At 40.4% G+C, this 19,251-nt stretch overlaps 1 protein-coding gene across 6 annotated transcripts in view; it reads left to right on the top strand.

Moving 5' to 3' along the window:
* The window catches only part of PCDH17 (protocadherin 17), a 184,817-nt gene extending 165,805 nt beyond the window's left edge, over positions 1 to 19,012 (top strand). For 2 of the 6 annotated variants that reach the window (XM_087967444.1, XM_087967443.1), the window contains exons 4-5: positions 373 to 447; positions 16,071 to 19,012. In XM_087967444.1, coding sequence (XP_087823570.1) covers positions 373 to 447; positions 16,071 to 16,732 — 737 coding nt within the window. In that variant the 3' untranslated portion in view covers positions 16,733 to 19,012. Of the gene's footprint in view, positions 1 to 355; positions 448 to 16,070 lie in introns of all 6 variants that reach the window. The other 4 variants (XM_087967448.1, XM_087967449.1, XM_087967446.1 and 1 more) reach the window with 4 other exon arrangements.
* Positions 19,013 to 19,251: the final 239 nt, after the last annotated feature.

Raw genomic sequence — 19,251 nt, 5'->3', positions numbered from 1 at the left:
GCCATTGTAATGCCGAACAGTGACTAAATGAATTGCTATAATTCAAGGACTACCTTATAAACCAGGGGTGTCAAACTGGCAGTCCACAGGCCGAATGCATCACGCACAATATCAACGTGCTGGCATGAGTTTGACATCCATGTTATAAACCAAATAGCCACATTTCAAATGCATTAAATACAGACAATAAACTGTTTCCAGATTTCAAACCATTCAAGATCCATGTGGTATATGGAGCATGGCTTACATTTATCAGGTTTCATTTAAGAATGACTGTTGTAATTTTAAAATAATGATTAAATTAAAAGGGTGGTTGGGCTGGGTCAAATAGCCTGTTCCTTCTTTTAACTCACAGATCCAATTTTCCTCCAGAACAGCAAGGGAGAGGCCAAAGACCCATTGTTGGGATCTGTGGACCGGCCCGCTGTAAGGAAGGAAAATTTTCAGGTAAAAAAAACCCTTTTTGTACTTTTTTATGGATTTCTGCATGGGCATGTTAAATGTAACTTTTGACACTTAAACAATGAATTATTTAGGAGCCCTAAATGTGAAAAAACCTGGGTGACTAGCGCCTATTTTCTAAGTAATCATTATCCACCCACATTTACTTTTTCAATTGTTTATTTGCCAGAGTTATTTATTTGAGCCACATTTATTTATATAAGCTGGAGTGGCGCAGTGGTTAGAGTGCAGTACTGCAGGCTACTTCTGCTGACTGCAGGCTGCCTGGAATTTGGCAGTTCAAATCTGCCTGGAATTTGGCAGTTGAAATCTCAGCAGGCTCAAGGTTAACTCAGTTTTCCATCCTTCAGAGGTGGGTAAAATGAGGACTCATATTGTTGGGGAAAACATGCTGACTCTGTAAACTGCTTAGAGAGGGCTGTAAAAGCACTGTAAAGTAATATATGAGTCCAAGTGCTATTTGTTTATTTGAAAGAAACATTCCTTGTTTCTTTCCGTTGCTTTCCGAAAGTCGGAGTGAGAGAATAAATAACAGAATAATAGAGTTGGAGGGGAACCTTAGAGGCCTTCTAGTCCAGCTCTCTGCTCAAGCAGGAGACCTGTACCATATCAGACAAGTGGCTGTCCAGTCTCTTCCTAAAAATCCCCAGTGTTGTGACAGCCACAATTTTTGGAGACAAATTGTTCCACTGATTAATTGTTCTAACTGTCAGGAATTTTCTCCTTAGTTCTAAGTTGCTTCTCTCCTTGGTCAGTTTCCACCCATTGCTTCTTGTTCTGCCTTCAGTTGCTTTGGAGAATAGCTTGACTCCCTCTTCTTTGGGGCATAGAACACTGGCATAGAACATTGCTATCATGTCTCCCCTCATCCTACTTTTCATCACACTAGACATACCCAGTTCCTGTAACTGTTCTTCATATGTTTTAGCCTCCATCCCCCTAATCTCTTTGCTACCCTTCTCTGCACTCTTTCTAAACAGTTAGAAGGGTTTGGAAAAAAAAAAAACATATCTCTGCCTGAAACATTTTGATTACAAAGGGATAATTTTGAGTTGGTGTACAGATTAAAAGTACGTTTGTATGCAGAGGTTCCTTAATGGATGAACCATAAAAAAAATGTCTCTGATCTTTTTCCATATGAGCTACACTTTTACACTGCCATTTTAGCTCTGATGGAGCAGAATTAAGTCTACCAAATAATGTATGCCGTGTTTCCCTCAAGCTCTTTCCGGAAAAAGTGTTCGTAGAAAATGTCAGAGCTAATGAATCCACAAAAGTAGGGAGAAGTAGGGGAAACATATGGGAAAAGGGGATCATTTGTGCTAAAAAAAAAAGGAACGGAGATATGTTGATACCAGCCAGTACATAAAACAACTCCAGATCAGAAGATGTGGAAAAACATGGCCTATAGAATCGTCATGTCGGTCCTGCCCCAACTTGGTCTCTTAAGTAAGAATGACCCTCAATTCCGTTTGGTGTGAAAGGTTTACTTTACTGAAAGCCAAGTGGATTACAGTATAGAAAAACCAGAATTGAAATTTTCACGGCAATTTTTTCTGGTTAATTTCCCCCACCCAGTTCTTTCCCCTTGCTAGTCCCTTGTTGTTCAATTACATTTGAATAAATTGTTTTGAGAATTGTCCCTTCAATGGTGGGTTTGTTGGTGACCCATTATATTCCATTCCCAGAGTTTTGACCTTGATATGGTGTCTCTGGAAGGAATGATGAGTAGCAATAGCACTTAGACTTATATACCACTTCACAGTGCTTTACAGTCCTCTCTAAGAGGTTTACAGAGTCAGCAAATTGCCCCCAAGAATTTGGGTCCTCAGTTTATCAATCTCGTAAGGATGGAAGTCAACCTTGAGCTGATGAGAATTGAACTGCCAAACTGCACGAAACCGGCAGTCACCAGAAGTAGTACTGCAGTACTGCATTCTCACCACTGTGCTACCATGGGTCTTAGTTAGTTAGCCTTTCCCCCTCCTGACCACCTCCATCTCCACCCGCCATAGCTCATGGCAGATTGACAGCTAGCGAATGCAAAGCTCAAGTGAATGATGGTAGTTCTGACACATCAAGAATCAAACATGACTGAATGGATAACATCATCTTCGTTAACATACTCTGTGACCCTTAATAAATGTTTGATTTGAAGCAGTGAACATGAAGACATTATCTAACCTTTTATATATGCCTACTCACTCATTATCTGCCCTCAAACATTATCTGTTTTTTTCTTTCAAATTCCTGTCTGCTTCTTTTCCAAGGATAATAATATCATTTCTACCAAAGCAGCTTTTTTGTTCCTGGTATTTTTGTGCATAAATTTTAAGCCCTGCCCAAACACCTTACTAAGCACTATAACAAATAGTAAGATTGAGTCCCTTCATCCCTGATGTCATGGTAGTGTCCATGTGTCCTTGGCTGTGGGGATCCTTCAAAAGTGCTAGAAGTAGAGTTTAGAAAAAGCTCAATCATTTTCCAGATTTGTGGCATGGCTTCAAAATCTGCTGTTGACTGTCCCCGAGAGATGATCTCTGGTCATCTTAACTGGTTCCCTGACAATATTTTAGTCTTTTTTTTTTTTTTTGTGAAATCCTAATTACAGATATCAGATTAATAGAGTTTGAAGGGACCTTGTAGGTCATCTAGTCCAACCCTGCCCAAGCAGGAGACCCTATACCATTTCTGACAAATGGCAGTCCAGTCTCTTCTTGAAAGTCTCCAGTGATGAAGCTCCCACAACTTCTGAAGGCAACTTCTGTCCCATTGGTTGATTGTTCTCACTGTCAGAAAGTTTCTCCTTATTTCTAGGTTGAATCTCTCCTTGGTCAGACTCCATCCATTATTCCTTCTCTGGCCTTCAGGTGCTTTGGTAAATAGCTTGACCCCTTCCTCTCTGTGGCAGCCCCTCAAGTATTGGAATATGCTCTCATTTCTCCCCTGGTTCTTCTCATCACTAGACTAGCCATGCCCAGTTCCTGCAACCGTTCTTCATATGTTTGAGCCTCCAGTCTCCTAATCATCCTGGTTGATCTTCTCTGCACTTTTTCTAGAGTCTCAACATCTTTTTTATAGTGTGGGGACCAAAACTGGATGCTGTACTCTAGGTGTGGTCTTACTAAGGCTTTATAGAGTGGTATTAGCACCTCACTGGATCTTGATTGTATCCCTCTGTTAATGGAACTTATGATTGCATTGGCTTTTCTGTAGAACAGGGATGTCAAACTGGTGGCCCGCTGGCTGGATGTGTCATGTGCAGGCCACGCCCACCCCAGCTGTTGGAATGGGAAAAATGTCATGAAATGACATCATAACATCACATCATGTGTCACGTGATGGCAACATGAGGCCCCAAGTTTGACACCCATGCTGTAGAAGCAGGAAGCAGTTTGGAGTTATTAAAGGTAACCTGTTCAGAAAGGAAGGGTAAGGGACCTGTTTTAGGAGTCCTTATGGAACAGGTGCAAAAGGATTTATCACAAGCAGTAGAAACACATAGCAGAATATATAATAGACAGGAGAAACACTTTCTAATTTCATGCAGATTGTGTTGGAAACCAACACATTGGTCTTTTCTCCATTAATGAATGCGAGGTTGTGGACATTTTGCACCTCATTTACCAACATGTCTCATGCCAATACTAACTAGAATTGAAAGCTTTGCACAATTTAATTCCTCCCCTCTTCAGCAGTTCTTTTAAAAAAAAAAACCCATCATATTCCAGATTTATTGCTAATCAGTTCTCTAATCTAAGTCTTCTAATTGCTTTCTGTAACTGAATAACAAAAAGCACCTAGGCCAACGTAAATATGCAGATTCCAGACCTTTGTGTTTAATAACAGAGTTTCAGCAGAGAGAGAACTCAATTTGTTTATTTATGTCAAGATCAATTGTAATTAAGGGTGAAGATAAATTCCACCGGCAGATGAAACACTTCCGTTGATCGTTTTTATTAAAAAAAAACATATCTCATAGCAGAGGAGTGCTTATTTCAACTCGACAGCTGTAGCAACTGATTGAAGTTTGCAAAAGTGAGTGGGGCCCGGGCTTGGAGGAGATAGAAAGGTTTGGGAGAACAGTATGCCATTAAGCCCTCCCCATTCACAATCCACTAAAATTAACCTTTATCCACTCTCAGGGCTTCTGTAAGTACAAGAGAAGTCAGATGTAGTCACAGATCCAAGGGGGTCAACCAAAGGTCCTCCAAAGCACCAGAAGGCAGGACAAAAAGCAATGGATGGAAACTAATCAAGGAGAGAAGCAACTTAGAACTAAGGAGGAATTTCCTGGTGGTGAGAACAATTAATCAGTGGAACAGAAGTTGTTGGTACTCCATCGCTGAAGTCCCCAAAGTGCTTTTTCAGTAGGCAGCTGGCCTTTCTGTTGTTTTTTTTTTGGAAGACGTTTTGCTTCTCATCCAAGAAGCTTCTTCAGCTCTTCTTCAGAGCTGAAGAGTTTATTTGTTTGTTTGTTTGTCAAGCATGTACAACAGGGGTCCCCAACCACCGGGCCGCGGACCGGTACCGGGCCGTGGAGCACTCTTTACCGGGCCGCAAAGAAAAAAATTAAAAAAAATGGCGGCTTTCTTCGCCTTCGGTGAATGCTGCTGGGATCGGGATCAAGGACACAAATGAAAGAAGGGGAGGGAGGAAGCAACCGAAGCCTGTCCTGCTCTCTGGCTCAGCTCTCTCAGTCGCTTTCGCTCCTCCACCAGCCCAGGAAGAAACTGCTTCAAAGAAGCGGGGGGGCTTTTCCTGTCGCCGCAGCTTCCCAGCGCCCGCTTCACCCCACCCCGCCCGCCCGCCGCTCGCGGTTCAATCCACAGTGCTCCGTTCTGCCTGCCTGCCTGTCTGGTTGTTTGGGAGCAGCTTCGCTGAGAATAATAACTATTCGCCTCTTTTTATCAGCCGAAGCTGCTCCGAAACGAAGAAGGCAGGCAGGCAGGCAGGTAGAACGGAGCACTGTGGATTGAACCGCGAGCGGGCGGGCGGGCGGGTGGGGGTGAAACGGGCGCCGGGAAGCTGTGGCGACAGGAAAAGCCACCCCCGGCTTCTTGGGCTGCTGGAGGAGCGATAGAGTGACTGAGAGAGGAACGAGGCAGACACCTGAGGGAGGGAGGGAGGCAGACACCTGAGGGATGGGGCTGAGGGAGGCAGGGCCGAGGCGCTCCTGAACCCAGGTGGTTTGCTGGCAGACGCTTTATTACCCGACTAGGTAACAACATCAGATGTTACCTAGTCAGGTAATGAAACGTCTGCAAGCAAACTACCAAACTCGGATTCTCTCTCCCCCCGGTCCTTGAAAAATGTTTCTGCTTGAAACCGGTCCCTGGTACAAAAAGGTTGGGGACCACTGATGTACAAGATAACAAGTGTAAGTATGAACATAAACATGAACAAAGGAAGTAAATGCAGATAAATGGGGACAGTAAGACAGGGACGGTAGGCACGCTGGTGCACTTATGCACGCCCCCTTTAAGGACCTCTTAGGAATGGGGTGAGGTCCATGGTAGACAGTTTGAGGTTGAAGCTGTGAGGGTTTGACGCTGTAACAATGGAGTCATTCTAGGCATTGACCACTCTGTTGCTGAAGTTGTATTTTCTGCAATCGAGTTTGAAGTGGTTTACCTTGAGTTTATATTGATCGTTTCCCCATGTATTATTGTAGTTGACTCTGAAGAAGTTGACAGGTAAGCCATTGTAGCAGACAATTTTGTGTACTATGCTTAGATTGGACTGCAGGCAGTACAGTTCCAGATTGTCCAAGTGCAAAATTTCAAGCCTGGAGGCATAAGGGATTCTATTGTGAGTAGGGTAGTGGATTTCTTGGATGAGAAGCAAAATGTTTTCAAAGAGAAAACAGAAAGTCCAGTTGCCTCTTGAAAAAGCACCTTTGGAACAACCATGTCCTGCATGACTGAGAATCTCCATAGACATCCATCACTGGAGGTTTTTAAGAAGAGATCAGACAGGCATTTGCCTGATATGGTAAAAGCTTCCTGCCTGAGCAGGGTGTGTGAGGACTAGAAGACCTCTAAGGTCCCTTCCAACTTTGTTATGCTGTGGGTTCACAATTTTGAACCCTTCATACATCAATTGCCCTTAGGGCCTGTCAGAACATCCATCAATTTATGTTCTACTGAGGTTATAAATATCTTATAGTAATGAGTGCTTTCACTCCATACTCTTATTTCTGAAAAAACAAGGCACTTTTTAATGCATTTTTAATATTGATTTTAAGAGATTTTCTATAGCTGTTGGAACAGCTAAGGTTGTCAAAATAGGAGATATCAGCCATCCCCCTAGTATTCTGACCCACACCCTTTTCCAACAAATCAAACATAATCCAAAGGGAACAGAAACCTTGTAATGCATTTGCAAAATAATTAGCCATGATAAGCACAAGACTTGCCATACTGTGCAAGACTTGCCAAAACATAACAGACAAGAAATAATTTGCAATACAAGAATCTTCAAATACAAACTCAGGATACTGGAATGTTCACGAGGCTGGAGTTTCAAAACGTCTTTGCCTTCTGCAAAGTACGTTCGTTTCACAGCTGGCTTTTATCTTCTTGAAGGAGGGGCCATTACCTTGCATCCTTTTTCCCAAGTCACCTGTGCTGTTGTAGCTGCTCTTTCCTATGAGCAATCCTGCGTGCATGCGCACTTGGCACAGGCTCCTCAGGAACCTTCTCATCACTGCTGCCAGCTCCCACAATCTCTGAAGGCAGCAGTCCACTCCCTAATGGTCCTGGCCCCTCATCTGAGTCCTTGCTCTCCTCAGCCATCTGCACCTGCTGCCGGCTAACCACAACACTTGAACTAAAACATTTATTGATTAATCATTAATTGCAATGATCGTTTCTGATTCACAAGTACATTGTTTAATTTGGGGACCCTGCAGCATTCAAATGAGAGCCAAATATTTATGGACACCTTGGTCAAGTTTCACAGAAGAAATGTCCAAAATGTCCAATTGGAGATGTTTGAAGTGAAGAAACACCAGTTCAAAATGTACCCATATATCTTGCTAAACTGCAGCCAAGATACCCATTCAATCTTAAATTTCTACCTTTCTCTCGAAGTATTTCTGTTCCCGTTAAGTTGAGATTTCCAATGAATAATTCACAAACTTTGGCACATGCAAAGTTCAAGACTCGTGAGAAATATTCAAAAGTGGCAATGGAAGCTAAACTTAAAAACTCAAATCTAACCTTGTAAGTGAAAAGAAGAACTCTAGCACAAAGCGAGAAAAGCATTTAAGAAAGAAAAGTGGTTGGTGAGAATCCCTTTTTCCTTCATATACTTGAATCAAGGAATAAAGGCTTGTGATAAAAGGATATACATTTAAACTGTTATGATAAATGTGAGCATACATTATGTTAGGATCCATAGTGATATAATGAGAAAGTTGTGGGAGCATTTAAATATCATTTCACTGATGTTTGAAGACAGGATGAGAGTAGAGAATGGAACAGAACGGAACGGAACAGAACAGAACAGAACATAATTTTCTTTTTTGGCCAAGTGTGATTGGACACACAAGGAATTTGTCTCCCGTGCATAAACACTCAGTATACATACAAGCAACAAATTGATAAATCATAAGCACAAGACATATGGTATGTTCTCATAACAGGAAAGCAGTTCAAAAAATCATACATAAACACATAAACACCCCACACTAAATCATGATACAACTTCTTTGGTGTGAAGTCAGCTTTTAAAAAATAATAATAATAAAACCTATTTTATTAAACATTTTAAAGGAAAATATTTGAATAATGAATGGAAAAGAACAAATAAGATGTAAAAATATCCACAAGAACTGTATATATATATGAACAAAGAACTTACAAGAGTCACATACATTTCATTTTTTTTCCGGTGCAACACTAATTAATTGTAAGTAATGGAGTATAGTATGTCATTTCAAAAACTCAACAAATCACATTAAGCTCTTAACAGAATATAAATGTCAGGAAATGCAGTAGGTGTAATATGAATTATAAAATGAAATTGTAAACTACAGCAAATTCAAAAGAGAGATGTAGCTCATTTTAATGAATGAATGAATCAGGGAAATGAATCTCAACTTTTAAAATATATTTATTTCACAGCAGCGCCAACTTTCTTTTCCTTTCTTTTAAATACTTATTTAAACAATAGACATTTATGGATCCTTCACATCACAGGATTTAAGTTCAAAAGCAGCTATGTGAGCACACAATTCCAAAGGCTGTTTAGCAGATTAACAGAGTTGAAAGGGACCTTGGTAGGTCATCCAGTTTATCACTAAGTGCTGTATCTTATGATTCATGATGAATGCAGTTATGATGACCGTGATCATGGTTTATCACTTATTTAATTTACTTTATTGTCATTGCACCTCGTACAACAAAATCAAACACCATCTTCAGTGCATATCATGACCATGAAAATAAACACAAACACACACCCTTCACACATTGAACCAGAAACCCCCGACACCACACCAACACTGCACTATACAGCAGAATTCAAAAGAGCTACTGCCCTGGGATAGAACCTGTTTTTCAGCCTGTTTGTCCTTGTTTTTATTATCCTGTACCATCTGCCAGATGGTAATAGTTTTTTTTTAAAAAAAGGGACACCCAGGATGAGATGGATCTTTAAAGATGTTTTGAATTTTCTTAAGGCAGCGGGAGCTATAAAACTCTTCCAAAGAGGGGAGAGGGCAACCAATGATCTTCTGGGCAATGACATTAACCCTCTGGAGTGCTTATATATTTTTTTATGTACACTGAGAGCTTTTGCACCAAAGACATATTCCTTGTGTGTCCAATCACACTTGGCCAATAAAGAATTCTGTTCTATTCTATTGAAAAACCCAGATTTAGATGGAGATATATATATATGCACAGTCAACTTTCCCAATAAGTTAGCAGCTGTTCTGCCTACCGCTTCATTTTCCATCTTTCTAATAAACTTAGCAAGACAAATCGAAATTAGGGTGATTGATTTAAAACCTTTTCTTCCCTTCCTGAGGAGAGTCGTTCTCTGTTCCCTTGCTATCTCCCACTGAAACTAGACTGGAGTGATTCAGGAAGGGGTAGCAGATCCGTGAAAACGGAGCCATGCATGTTCTCCCTCTATTTCCTTTGATGGTAGTTTTCAACCTAGAGGAGAAAAAGGTACAGATAAGGTCAAAGCCAGGTTAAAACAAAGGGTAGAAGCCATATTGATCATGCTTTAACTAGAATCAGCTACGTTGTCCAAATATGGCACACAAGGACAGTGGTGGGATTCAAAATTTTTAACTACCTGTTCTGTGGGCGTGGCTTGATGGGCATGGCAGGGGAAGGATACTGCAAAATCCCCATTCCCTCCCCACCCCACTAACCTGCTTTCCAGCTCTGTTCTCCTGTGCAGGGCAACCAAAGAAGACCCAGATGATCAGCTGGGACTCGGGAGGCAGAGAATAGATGGGGCAGGGCCAGCCAGGGGTGGTACTTGCCAGTTCTCCGAACTTCTCAAAATTTCCACTACTGGTTCTCCAGAACTGGTCAGAACCTGCTGAATGCCACCTCTGCGCAATGAGCAGAACATGATTTCAACATACAACATGAATTTGTATTATGCCAAAGCTGTGTTCATTGCCCATCCTGCTGCTGAAACATCAAATGCATCATTTGCCCAATGTGGACGTTGCAGAATTAAATAATTCTCTGCCCCACCCTCCCTCTTTCCGCCCCCTCTTGGTACATTTTTCAATATTCCATAGGGCAGAAAAGTAGTCAGTGGCACCGTATCTTATATAAAACTTCTCTAATTATTGGGTGACTCTGGATTCCTTGCTCTGCATTTTCTGGCACCGATGTACCAGTTAAGCTGCATCCCAGGTGACTTGCTTTCTTTTCTTTTTTTTCTTTTCCCCTTCCTGGTGGCTAATTTCTCTGATCTATATTCGGAATGTTTCTCCCTAATGTGCACGCTGCACTTCTGGTTGTTTACCTCTCTGTCCCCAGAGACAAAGACAAGCCTCCAGGCTGTTGGTGTTCATTGTACACACTTAAACTGTTCAGGGTTTATTTTCAACTGGAGGCAGGTATGCTTGGATTCTGATCAAGGCCAACGGACCATATCACTCTTCCGACCCAGATTTGCAACACAACGGGAGCTGTGGGGACACTTCCATATTTATTTCTGCCTTTTCAACGGATCCCAATTTCTCATAAATGCTAATTTAGCCACGGGCAGTGCTAATTGGATCTGGAGTTCAAATAAATCCACCCTTTAAAAAAAAATTCTTCCCACCTTGCAGCAAGTCAACACGAGAGGCTAATATTGTGGTAAGCAGCTTGTAATGTATGATAATCAATGCTTCAGGCCTGCTTTCCACGATATGGCATAAAGGAAGAAAGCAGGGAGGGGAGGAAGGCTGCTAGTGAGTTTACAGAGGGGTTCATATGACTCGGGGACACAGCAGATCATCATAAATATGAGTCAGTTACCAAGTGTCCAAATTTTGGTCACATGATGATGGGGGTGCGGCAATGGCCGTAAGTATTTTAAAAAGTCACTTTTTTCATGCTGTTGTAACTTTGAACAGTCACTAAATGAACTGTTGTAAGTCAAGGACTATTTGTATGTGCTGTGTTTTCTCTCTTCTTCAGATTTATTTTGTTTATAATATTTATCAGGGGAAGGGAAGGGAAGAAACAGGAAAAGGAAAGGAAGGGAAGGGAAAAGTAAGGATAGGAAAGGATGGGAAGAGGGAAATCAAAGGAAAGGAAGGGAAAGGAAAGAAATGGTGTCGGGTCGCCTGCTTGGGCTGGGGGTTGGACTAGACCAAGGGTCACCAACCTTTTGGACCTCAGGGACCACCAAACTCATAATTTTAAATCCCAGGGACCACTAAATGGTTCTCTGGGTGTGGCCTAATTTGTGGGTGTGGCTTGGTGGCCATGTGACTGGCTGGGCATGGCTTGTATGTAAATATTATAAATATTTATACACATATTGATTTTTATTAAAAAAAAAAGAGCAACTTTTATCCAAAATCAGGCAAAGCCGGCAGGCAGATTGAGTTGCTCACAACATCACAGATTCATTCAGAGATCTATCTATCTGTCATTGGCTAGCTCAGTCTGTTACATAAAATTTGCTTGCAAGCAAACTCACAAAATTAACTCACAATGCACCATGTATGTAAATATTGAATTTTTATTTTTAAAAAAGAGCAACTTTTACCCCAAATCAGGCAAAGCAGGCAGGCAGATTGAGTTGATCACAGAATAATTCAGTGATCTATTGATCTGCCATCGGCTAGTTTACTCTGTCACATAAAATTTGCTTGCCATGAGTCTGCACTGAATAATAGAAGCTTCAGTCCTAAGGGAGGTTCGGCTGTGCTTAAAAGCAGAGCCGAAGATCTAAAGACTAGCTAGAAAGCAAGAAATCCAACCATTTCCTGCTTCCTAGCTAATCTAAATCTCCCGGCACAACAGAACAGCTGATGGTTGGAAAAATAGCAATTTAGCAGGCAAGTTTGCTGGGTAAGGAGTGAGTGGGTGGGGAGGGTTCCTGCGGACCATGTGGGTGGTGCAGCTTTGTGTTTCTGCACAGCCTGGATTAATGCTTTGGAGGGGGGGGCTCTGGGAGTAAGATTTCTCTGCAGCCCACCAAAATTTTCTCGTGGCCTATCAGTGGGCCACAGCCCACTGGTGGCAACCGCTGGACTAGATGACCTACAAGGTCCCTTCCAACTCTGATTATCTGTTATCTAGAAAGGAAAGGAGAGAAGATGAAAGAAGGGGAGGGGAGGGGAACAGGAGGGAAGAAGGAAAGAAAAGGAAGGGAAGGGAAGGGAAAAGGGAAAGGAAAGGAGAGGAAAAGAAAGGAAAAGAAAGAAAATGAAAGAATCCCGCTTAAATAGCAAAGAAACATCTCCCTTGTGTGTGGAAAAATCAGCAATAGGCATGTGAGGATAAAAAGCCCAATTTATGCCTGCGTTTTATACCTTTATAAATCCTTAAAAGGCTGTTTCAGCACAAAGTAAATGAGCATTCTATGAGCAGAGAGATTGAATAAAAAAAGCAACAGACAAATATCAGAATAAATAGAATGCAAAATATAAATATCCTGAACATTTAGGGAGAGAATAAGATACAGTCAATATTGCAAGCACTTTGAAAAACCATTTGTTAGAAGGGAATCTGGGCTTGAGTACATACCGGCTTAAGGTTCCTATTGAAAATAAATAAGTCTTCCGTTAATTGAATTTGGAGTCTTTTGAATCTGCCATTTTCTCCTCTCCTCCCCGCCCAAATGCTTTCACGTATTCTAATGCTTAATGAAGTATCTTTTCATGTTGTACATTATCTATTTTTTTAAATAAAATCCAGTTCCCAGGTTATACAGTATAAAGTGAAGCGGAAAAGGCTTGTGCAAAAGGAAATGATAAGCCAATAGCTTACAATCAGGTTTTAGAACATATTGAGTCAGATGGAACTATTGCTAAAATCTCTGATTATTGGAAAGGGGAACAATGTTTATGTTTCCCCTAAAAATATTCAGTAACCTATTTATTTACTTACTTATTTACTTGCCTTTTATAGGCTGTTCTACTCAGAGTAGACTCTGGATGTCTTATATATAGGTCACACACACACACACACACACACACACACACACATGTTTTCTTAAGTTTTCTTAAGTTAAAGAAAGAAGATATTAGAAACACCAATCAAGCAGAACACAGCAAACTCCGAGACCAATAAACACAGACCAAGACTCCCAACCAATCAGGATGAAGAAAAAACCATTCTGGCACAGCAGTAGGCTAGCCCCAAATTTAAAACAGAAATGGCTGTGAAAGTCTGACTCACAGACGAACACAATACAGAAGCCTGATGATGGCAGATGAGATTCTGCCGAAACGTTGCTACAACTTTAAAAGCACAGCTATAATGACGTGGGAAAATACCCAAACAAAGCTGAATAACATACATGTAAGTACCCATGAAAACTTAAGAATATATATATATATATATATATATATATATATATATATATATATATATATGTATATATGTATATATGTATATATGTATATATGTATATATGTATATATGTATATATGTATATATGTATATATGTATATATACAAATTTTAATCCAGTTGTTGGATTAAAACAATATCTAAAATACCCCAGGCAGTATTAGCAAATAATTGACATAATTCTACAGGGAGAAACAAAAGAATGTAGAATAGAATAGAATAGAATAGAATAGAATAGAATAGAATAGAATAGAATAGAATAGAATAGAATAGAATTCCTTATTGGCCAAGTGTGATTGGACACACAAGGAATTTGTCTTTGGTGCATATGCTCTCAGTGTACACAAAAGGCACACTGAAAGATGGTAGATTTTTGGACACTCAAGAAGATGGAGCTAAACCAATCTTTGGATGAATGTTCTTCCAGATTGAGAAGGTCCTATTTTGTGGATTCTGTAGATGACAGTCATTAAGAGAAGTCTAAGAAGATTCCTTTCTTATATTATGGGTAGAAAGCAGTGGGATCATGCATTCCTTGGATCAAGTTCAGAGTATTATAGAAACTTGATCGTACATCAATGGTGTTTCCAAGAGAACAGTATAGATCAGTAGTCTTCAACCTTGGCAGCTTTATAACTTGTAGTCTTCAACTCTAAAGAATTCCTCAGTTAGCCATGTTGGATAAGGAACTATGGGAGTTGAAGTCTGAAAGTCATTGTCCTAACCTGCAGCTCTGGGGTTTTTATGGTAGTATCCTATGCATGATGCAACTTTTTGGGAGGTCATCCAAGGCCATCTTGGTCTAGCCACCTGCTGTGACTGAATTCCCATCAGGTTTTAACTAATTCTTATGATACCATCTAAAGTTTCCTACCTTTGAAGTCAAAATCTGCCCAGAGTTCCTGCAATGGGTGACCCAGTTTCTAAAATGGGATTGTTATACTGATCATGCAGAGAATGTTGTCCCTGCCTTCTCTAAACAGGCAAGTATTACCGTAATACAATAGGTGTTCCATTCCATTCAATAGGTGTTCCATTCACTATGTGAATATGATGACCTTTGAAGAGAAGTACTTCATTAATTATTATTTTTATTTATTATTTTTAGAAGAAATAAGCCAATTGCACAGAAGTACGATGCACTCATATAAAACAAAAATATAGGACATTCTTCCTAATTGTATGAATTGTGCAAATCAATCTTCACTTTTTCACTCCCCGGTCCCCAAAGAGTAGAAAAGCTAGTTACACAATCTATATTTTTGTTGAAAACAGCAATAATGCTTCTTTTGACAAGCTCACATTTAATGCACAGTGGTAGAAAAATCCTTTCCTGTCTTATTATCAGCCCAAAGTAGCTGGTGTGTGTGTGGATTTGGTAAACTCTTGTTATTACATGACAGTCATCCAGCAAAACAATTGCAATTTAACGGGGATCTTCTGGATGAAATTCAGCTTGCTTAATGTGTGTGAAATGTTCTTATTTCTATAGAATAAGCCACTGTTTGGTTATTGGATCTGCTGAGGAAAGATAAATCTTCGGAGTCTCTTAGCTAACCTTCATTCTTTTCTCAGATTATATTCTCTGATCAGAGGCTGAAAGATCTCTGAAGCAGATGAAGCTCTGTTTTTTTCTGATTCTAGTTCTCTAATAGCTCTCTTCTATTAATATAGAAGGAACGAGTTAGAAGACATTTTGGAGGTCTTCTAATCCAACTCCCCGCTTGAGCAGAGATGCTGTACCAGGAAACCCTATACTGTAGAGCAGGGGTCCCCAACTGCCGGTCCGCGGACCGGTACCGGTCCGCGGAACAAGTCTTACTGGGCGCTGGTTGCTGGGCCGCCATCTTTTTGATAAAAAGTGCTTCCGGTGAGCTTTTCCGGTAGAGCTCACCGGAAGCACTTTTTCATCAAAAAGATGGCGGCTCAGCTTCCAGTGAGCTTTTCCGGGTAGAAAGCCATTTCTACCTGAAAAAGCTCACCGGAAGCGCTGGCGCCGCCATCTTTTTTGATGAAAAAGTGCTTCCGGTGAGGTCACCAGAAGCACTTTTTTGTCAAAAAAAGATGGCAGCGCCCAGTTGATGCCGGTACCGGGCCGCGGCGCCCAGCTGATGCCGGTACCGGGCTGTGGCGCCCAGCTGATGCCGGTACCAGGCCGCGGTGTAAAAAAGGTTGGGGATCACTGCTGTAGAGTATAGGGTCTCCTAGTACAGTGATACAACTACTGATGTGCTTTGGTAATAGCTCCAAAAAAACCAAGCGTTTATTGAAATGATACAATTGCTGAGTGATACAACCACTGTTGTGCATTGATAGTATCTCCAATAAACCAAGTGTTTATTGGGTTGATACAACCACTGTTGTGCATTGATAGTAGCTCCAGTAAATGAAGCCCCTCAACCTGTTGGTTTGTTGCACCTTCTTGAAAAAAAATAATTATGATTTCTGTTTTCACCCAGGAAGCCCTGTACATTGAATGAACAGACTGGGAACTGAACACGTCAAGGCAGCTGATTAATGACTTTAAAAGCCCTGTCGTTTCTTGTTTGTTTTGCAGAACAAGAGGAGTGCATTAACTGCACCGATGAATGCCGAGTGCTTGGTCATTCTGACCGGTGTTGGATGCCCCAGTTCCCTGCCTCCAACCAAGCAGACAATGCCGACTACCGAACAAATCTCTTTGTGCCCACGGTGGAAGCTAATGTCGAAACTGAGACTTACGAAACTGTGAACCCCACGGGGAAGAAGACTTTTTGTACATTTGGGAAGGACAAGCGAGAGCACACCATTCTCATTGCCAACGTGAAACCTTATCTCAAAGCCAAACGTGCCCTGAGCCCTCTCCTCCAGGAGGTCCCCTCAGCATCAAGCAGCCCAACCAAGACTTGCATTGAGCCATGTGCTTCGACGAAAGGACCCCTGGATGGCTGTGAAGTCAAAACAGGGGCCCTGGCTGAACCCAACAGTCAGTACCTGTCACCTAGTAAACAATCCAGAGACGCTGCCTTCATGGCGTCCGATCAGATGGCCAGGGTCTTCGCCGAGGTGCATTCCCGAGTCAGCCGAGACTCCGCTAATATGGACTCTGTCTTGGAGCAGATAGACCGTTCAAACAGAGAACTAGGGAGAGAGTCCGTAGATGCAGGGGAAGTGGTGAGGGAGATTGACAAGCTTTTACAGGACTGTCGGGCGAATGACCCTGTGGCTGTGAGAAAATGAAGCAAAACAGAAATGAAACGAAACAAAAAGAAAAGACAATCTGGCATCGATTTGCTTCTTCTGCTGAATTATATATTAAAAAAAGAAAAAGAAAGAAAAAAAATCTCCCCTGGTTCTAAAATTTATACAGGGATGAACAAAGACCAATGCTGCTTTAAGGCTTTTAGTGAATATCTGAAGTGCCCTCCCGTATGTTTGTTTCACTTGCTCTTTCTTTCTTTTTTTTTCTTTTTTTTTCCTTTTTGTTTTCAGATAACACTGGTTTTGTTTTTACCAAACTTCCATTAGAACAATATGGTGTATGTTTTTTTTAAAAAAAAAAGAAAAGAAAAAAGAAAAATAGGAAGGAAGGAAGGAAGGAAGGAAGGAAGGAAGGAAGGAAGGAAGGAAGAAAGAAAGAAAGAAAGAAAGAAAGAAAGAAAGAAAGAAAGAAAGAAAGAAAGAAAGAAAGAAAGAAAGAAAGAAAGAAAGAAAGAAATTTAGATAGATTGAGGCCACTTTGACAATCGAAGAGAAAGGAGTAAGATAAATGGAAACAGATCTTTTAGGACTGATAGTTAATGTTGATTTCACTGTTTACCTGTAGACCCCATAAAAATCAGGGTGGGATAGTTGTGTGATAAGTTTACAACAGTCATTAGAGATTTCTATGGAAAATCCCCAATTAGAGATCCAATAAACATACAAACAAATGTTCTTGTAGTCAGACAACCAAGTACACAAACCATTAACCTTCATTTGTGATAGGCATTTCTATATAAAGGCATCTGCTACATCCTGGAAAAAAAGAAAGAAAGAAAGAAATGAAAAGGAAAAAAAAAACAATATGGAAACCCCTCCAAATCCATTCCATAACTTCATTCAGCAAAAAGTACCCCCCATCATTATTAACACAGCTCATGTCATATTAAAGTTAAATGTAAACGGATCGAGTCCATGTTTGTCCTGCACATACATAAATGAATTAATGTGATCAGAGAAGAAAGGGAAGGAGTTAGTGTCTAGCAAGAGTTGAGGTAACTATGTTTTATATCTGAGGCACAATACAAGATGGCCACTTCAATTTCCGTTACACGGGAAATGGTAGCGGAGACAAATTAACATTATTAACACCTTTTGTAATTCATTTATGGACACTGCGATAGCTCGAGTGCAGACATTCCAGACCTTCACCCAAACCATTTAAATGTGCAAATGTAAGAAGATTCAATGTGTTTACATCAAATGACATATTTTTTTTCTTGATTTATTGCAGATTCAGTGCATTTGAGCCAAATTGTTGAGTGTATAAGAGCTATATTGTGTATTTTATTAAATTAATATATAGTTGTGTTGCAAAAATGTAAATGGCAAGTGTTGCCTCCGTAGCTGTCAAACTCTATGAGTTTTGTCCTCTCTTTCTTCTTTCTCCACCCCTTTTCCATGCAGAGTGTGGGAAGCAGAGCCTCAGAGCAAATTCTCTTGTAAAATGTATGGGTCTCCCAAGTTTTACAGTACATAATCTGTTCAAAATGTGTCTTGAGTGAATTGATGGAGCTAACTGAACGGCAGACAAATCCATCCATCCGTCCTGGTTGTGTGCAAAGTCCTTGTAGCAGCTTCTGTTGCAACCCATGTTTAATAACAAAAAAAAAAAAAAAAAATTACACTTGAACTGACACCTGGAAAGTCCTTGTTCTTTTATCAAGCGTACTCATTTATTCACATCGGCGCACATCGGCCTACTTGGATTAACGCCCTCCTGGATGAACTCTCAGATTATCCGAATATTTTAACATGCTTCCCTTTAATGGTTGCATTATCACTTAGGCATACTAGGCAGAGTGTCTGGGGCTGGTGGAAATATATTAGGCTCAATCAAAAATCTGAAAAGTAACAGAAAAACAAACCAAAAAGCCTATATCCTGAGATTAAATATATTTAAGATACCATTATTACTTTTATTATGTTATTTTCTGTGACTTCTTGAGGCCTATAGATCTAGGGAATATTTTTATAACCCTAAGAAGACTATTAATCCAAAAATAAATGTTCTTAGGGCTCACGATGGTCTTAATGCATTTCTGTTTTGTTTTGTTTTTTTAGCATTGTGGGCTATAAAATGTATTGGTGTCTCATCCTACACACTTTGATCTGGTTTTATGGACAACACTGTGGTGTTCCTCCTTTCACCCTCCATTATGACCGTTTTTTAGTCATTGTACTTTTGCTCATTTTTCTCTTGCGCACACTTTCCTATATGTTGTTCTTCGTTGGATTCTTATAAAAGCATATAAGCAACGTTTTTCTTTGAATGACATTTGTATAAGCACAATGGAATGCTTAGATCGTAGCTGGTTGGGTGAATGGATGGATGGATGGATGGATGGATGAGAAGAAAGCAGAAAGATAATCTTCTTCATTTTTATGTTGTAATCAAATTGCACAATACCTAGAAAACAAAGCGGGGGGGAGTATTCTATATGAAATACATAGTATAATTTCTTCCATTTCCTTAAACGGAGTGAGATTTTTAATGC

This window comes from Notechis scutatus, chromosome 5 (genome assembly GCF_049901735.1).
Source record: "Notechis scutatus isolate UNSWTSFEM ecotype Mainland chromosome 5, rNotScu1.2, whole genome shotgun sequence".
Taxonomy (NCBI): domain Eukaryota; kingdom Metazoa; phylum Chordata; class Lepidosauria; order Squamata; family Elapidae; genus Notechis; species Notechis scutatus.
This window is presented reverse-complemented; position numbering and strand designations above follow the sequence as displayed.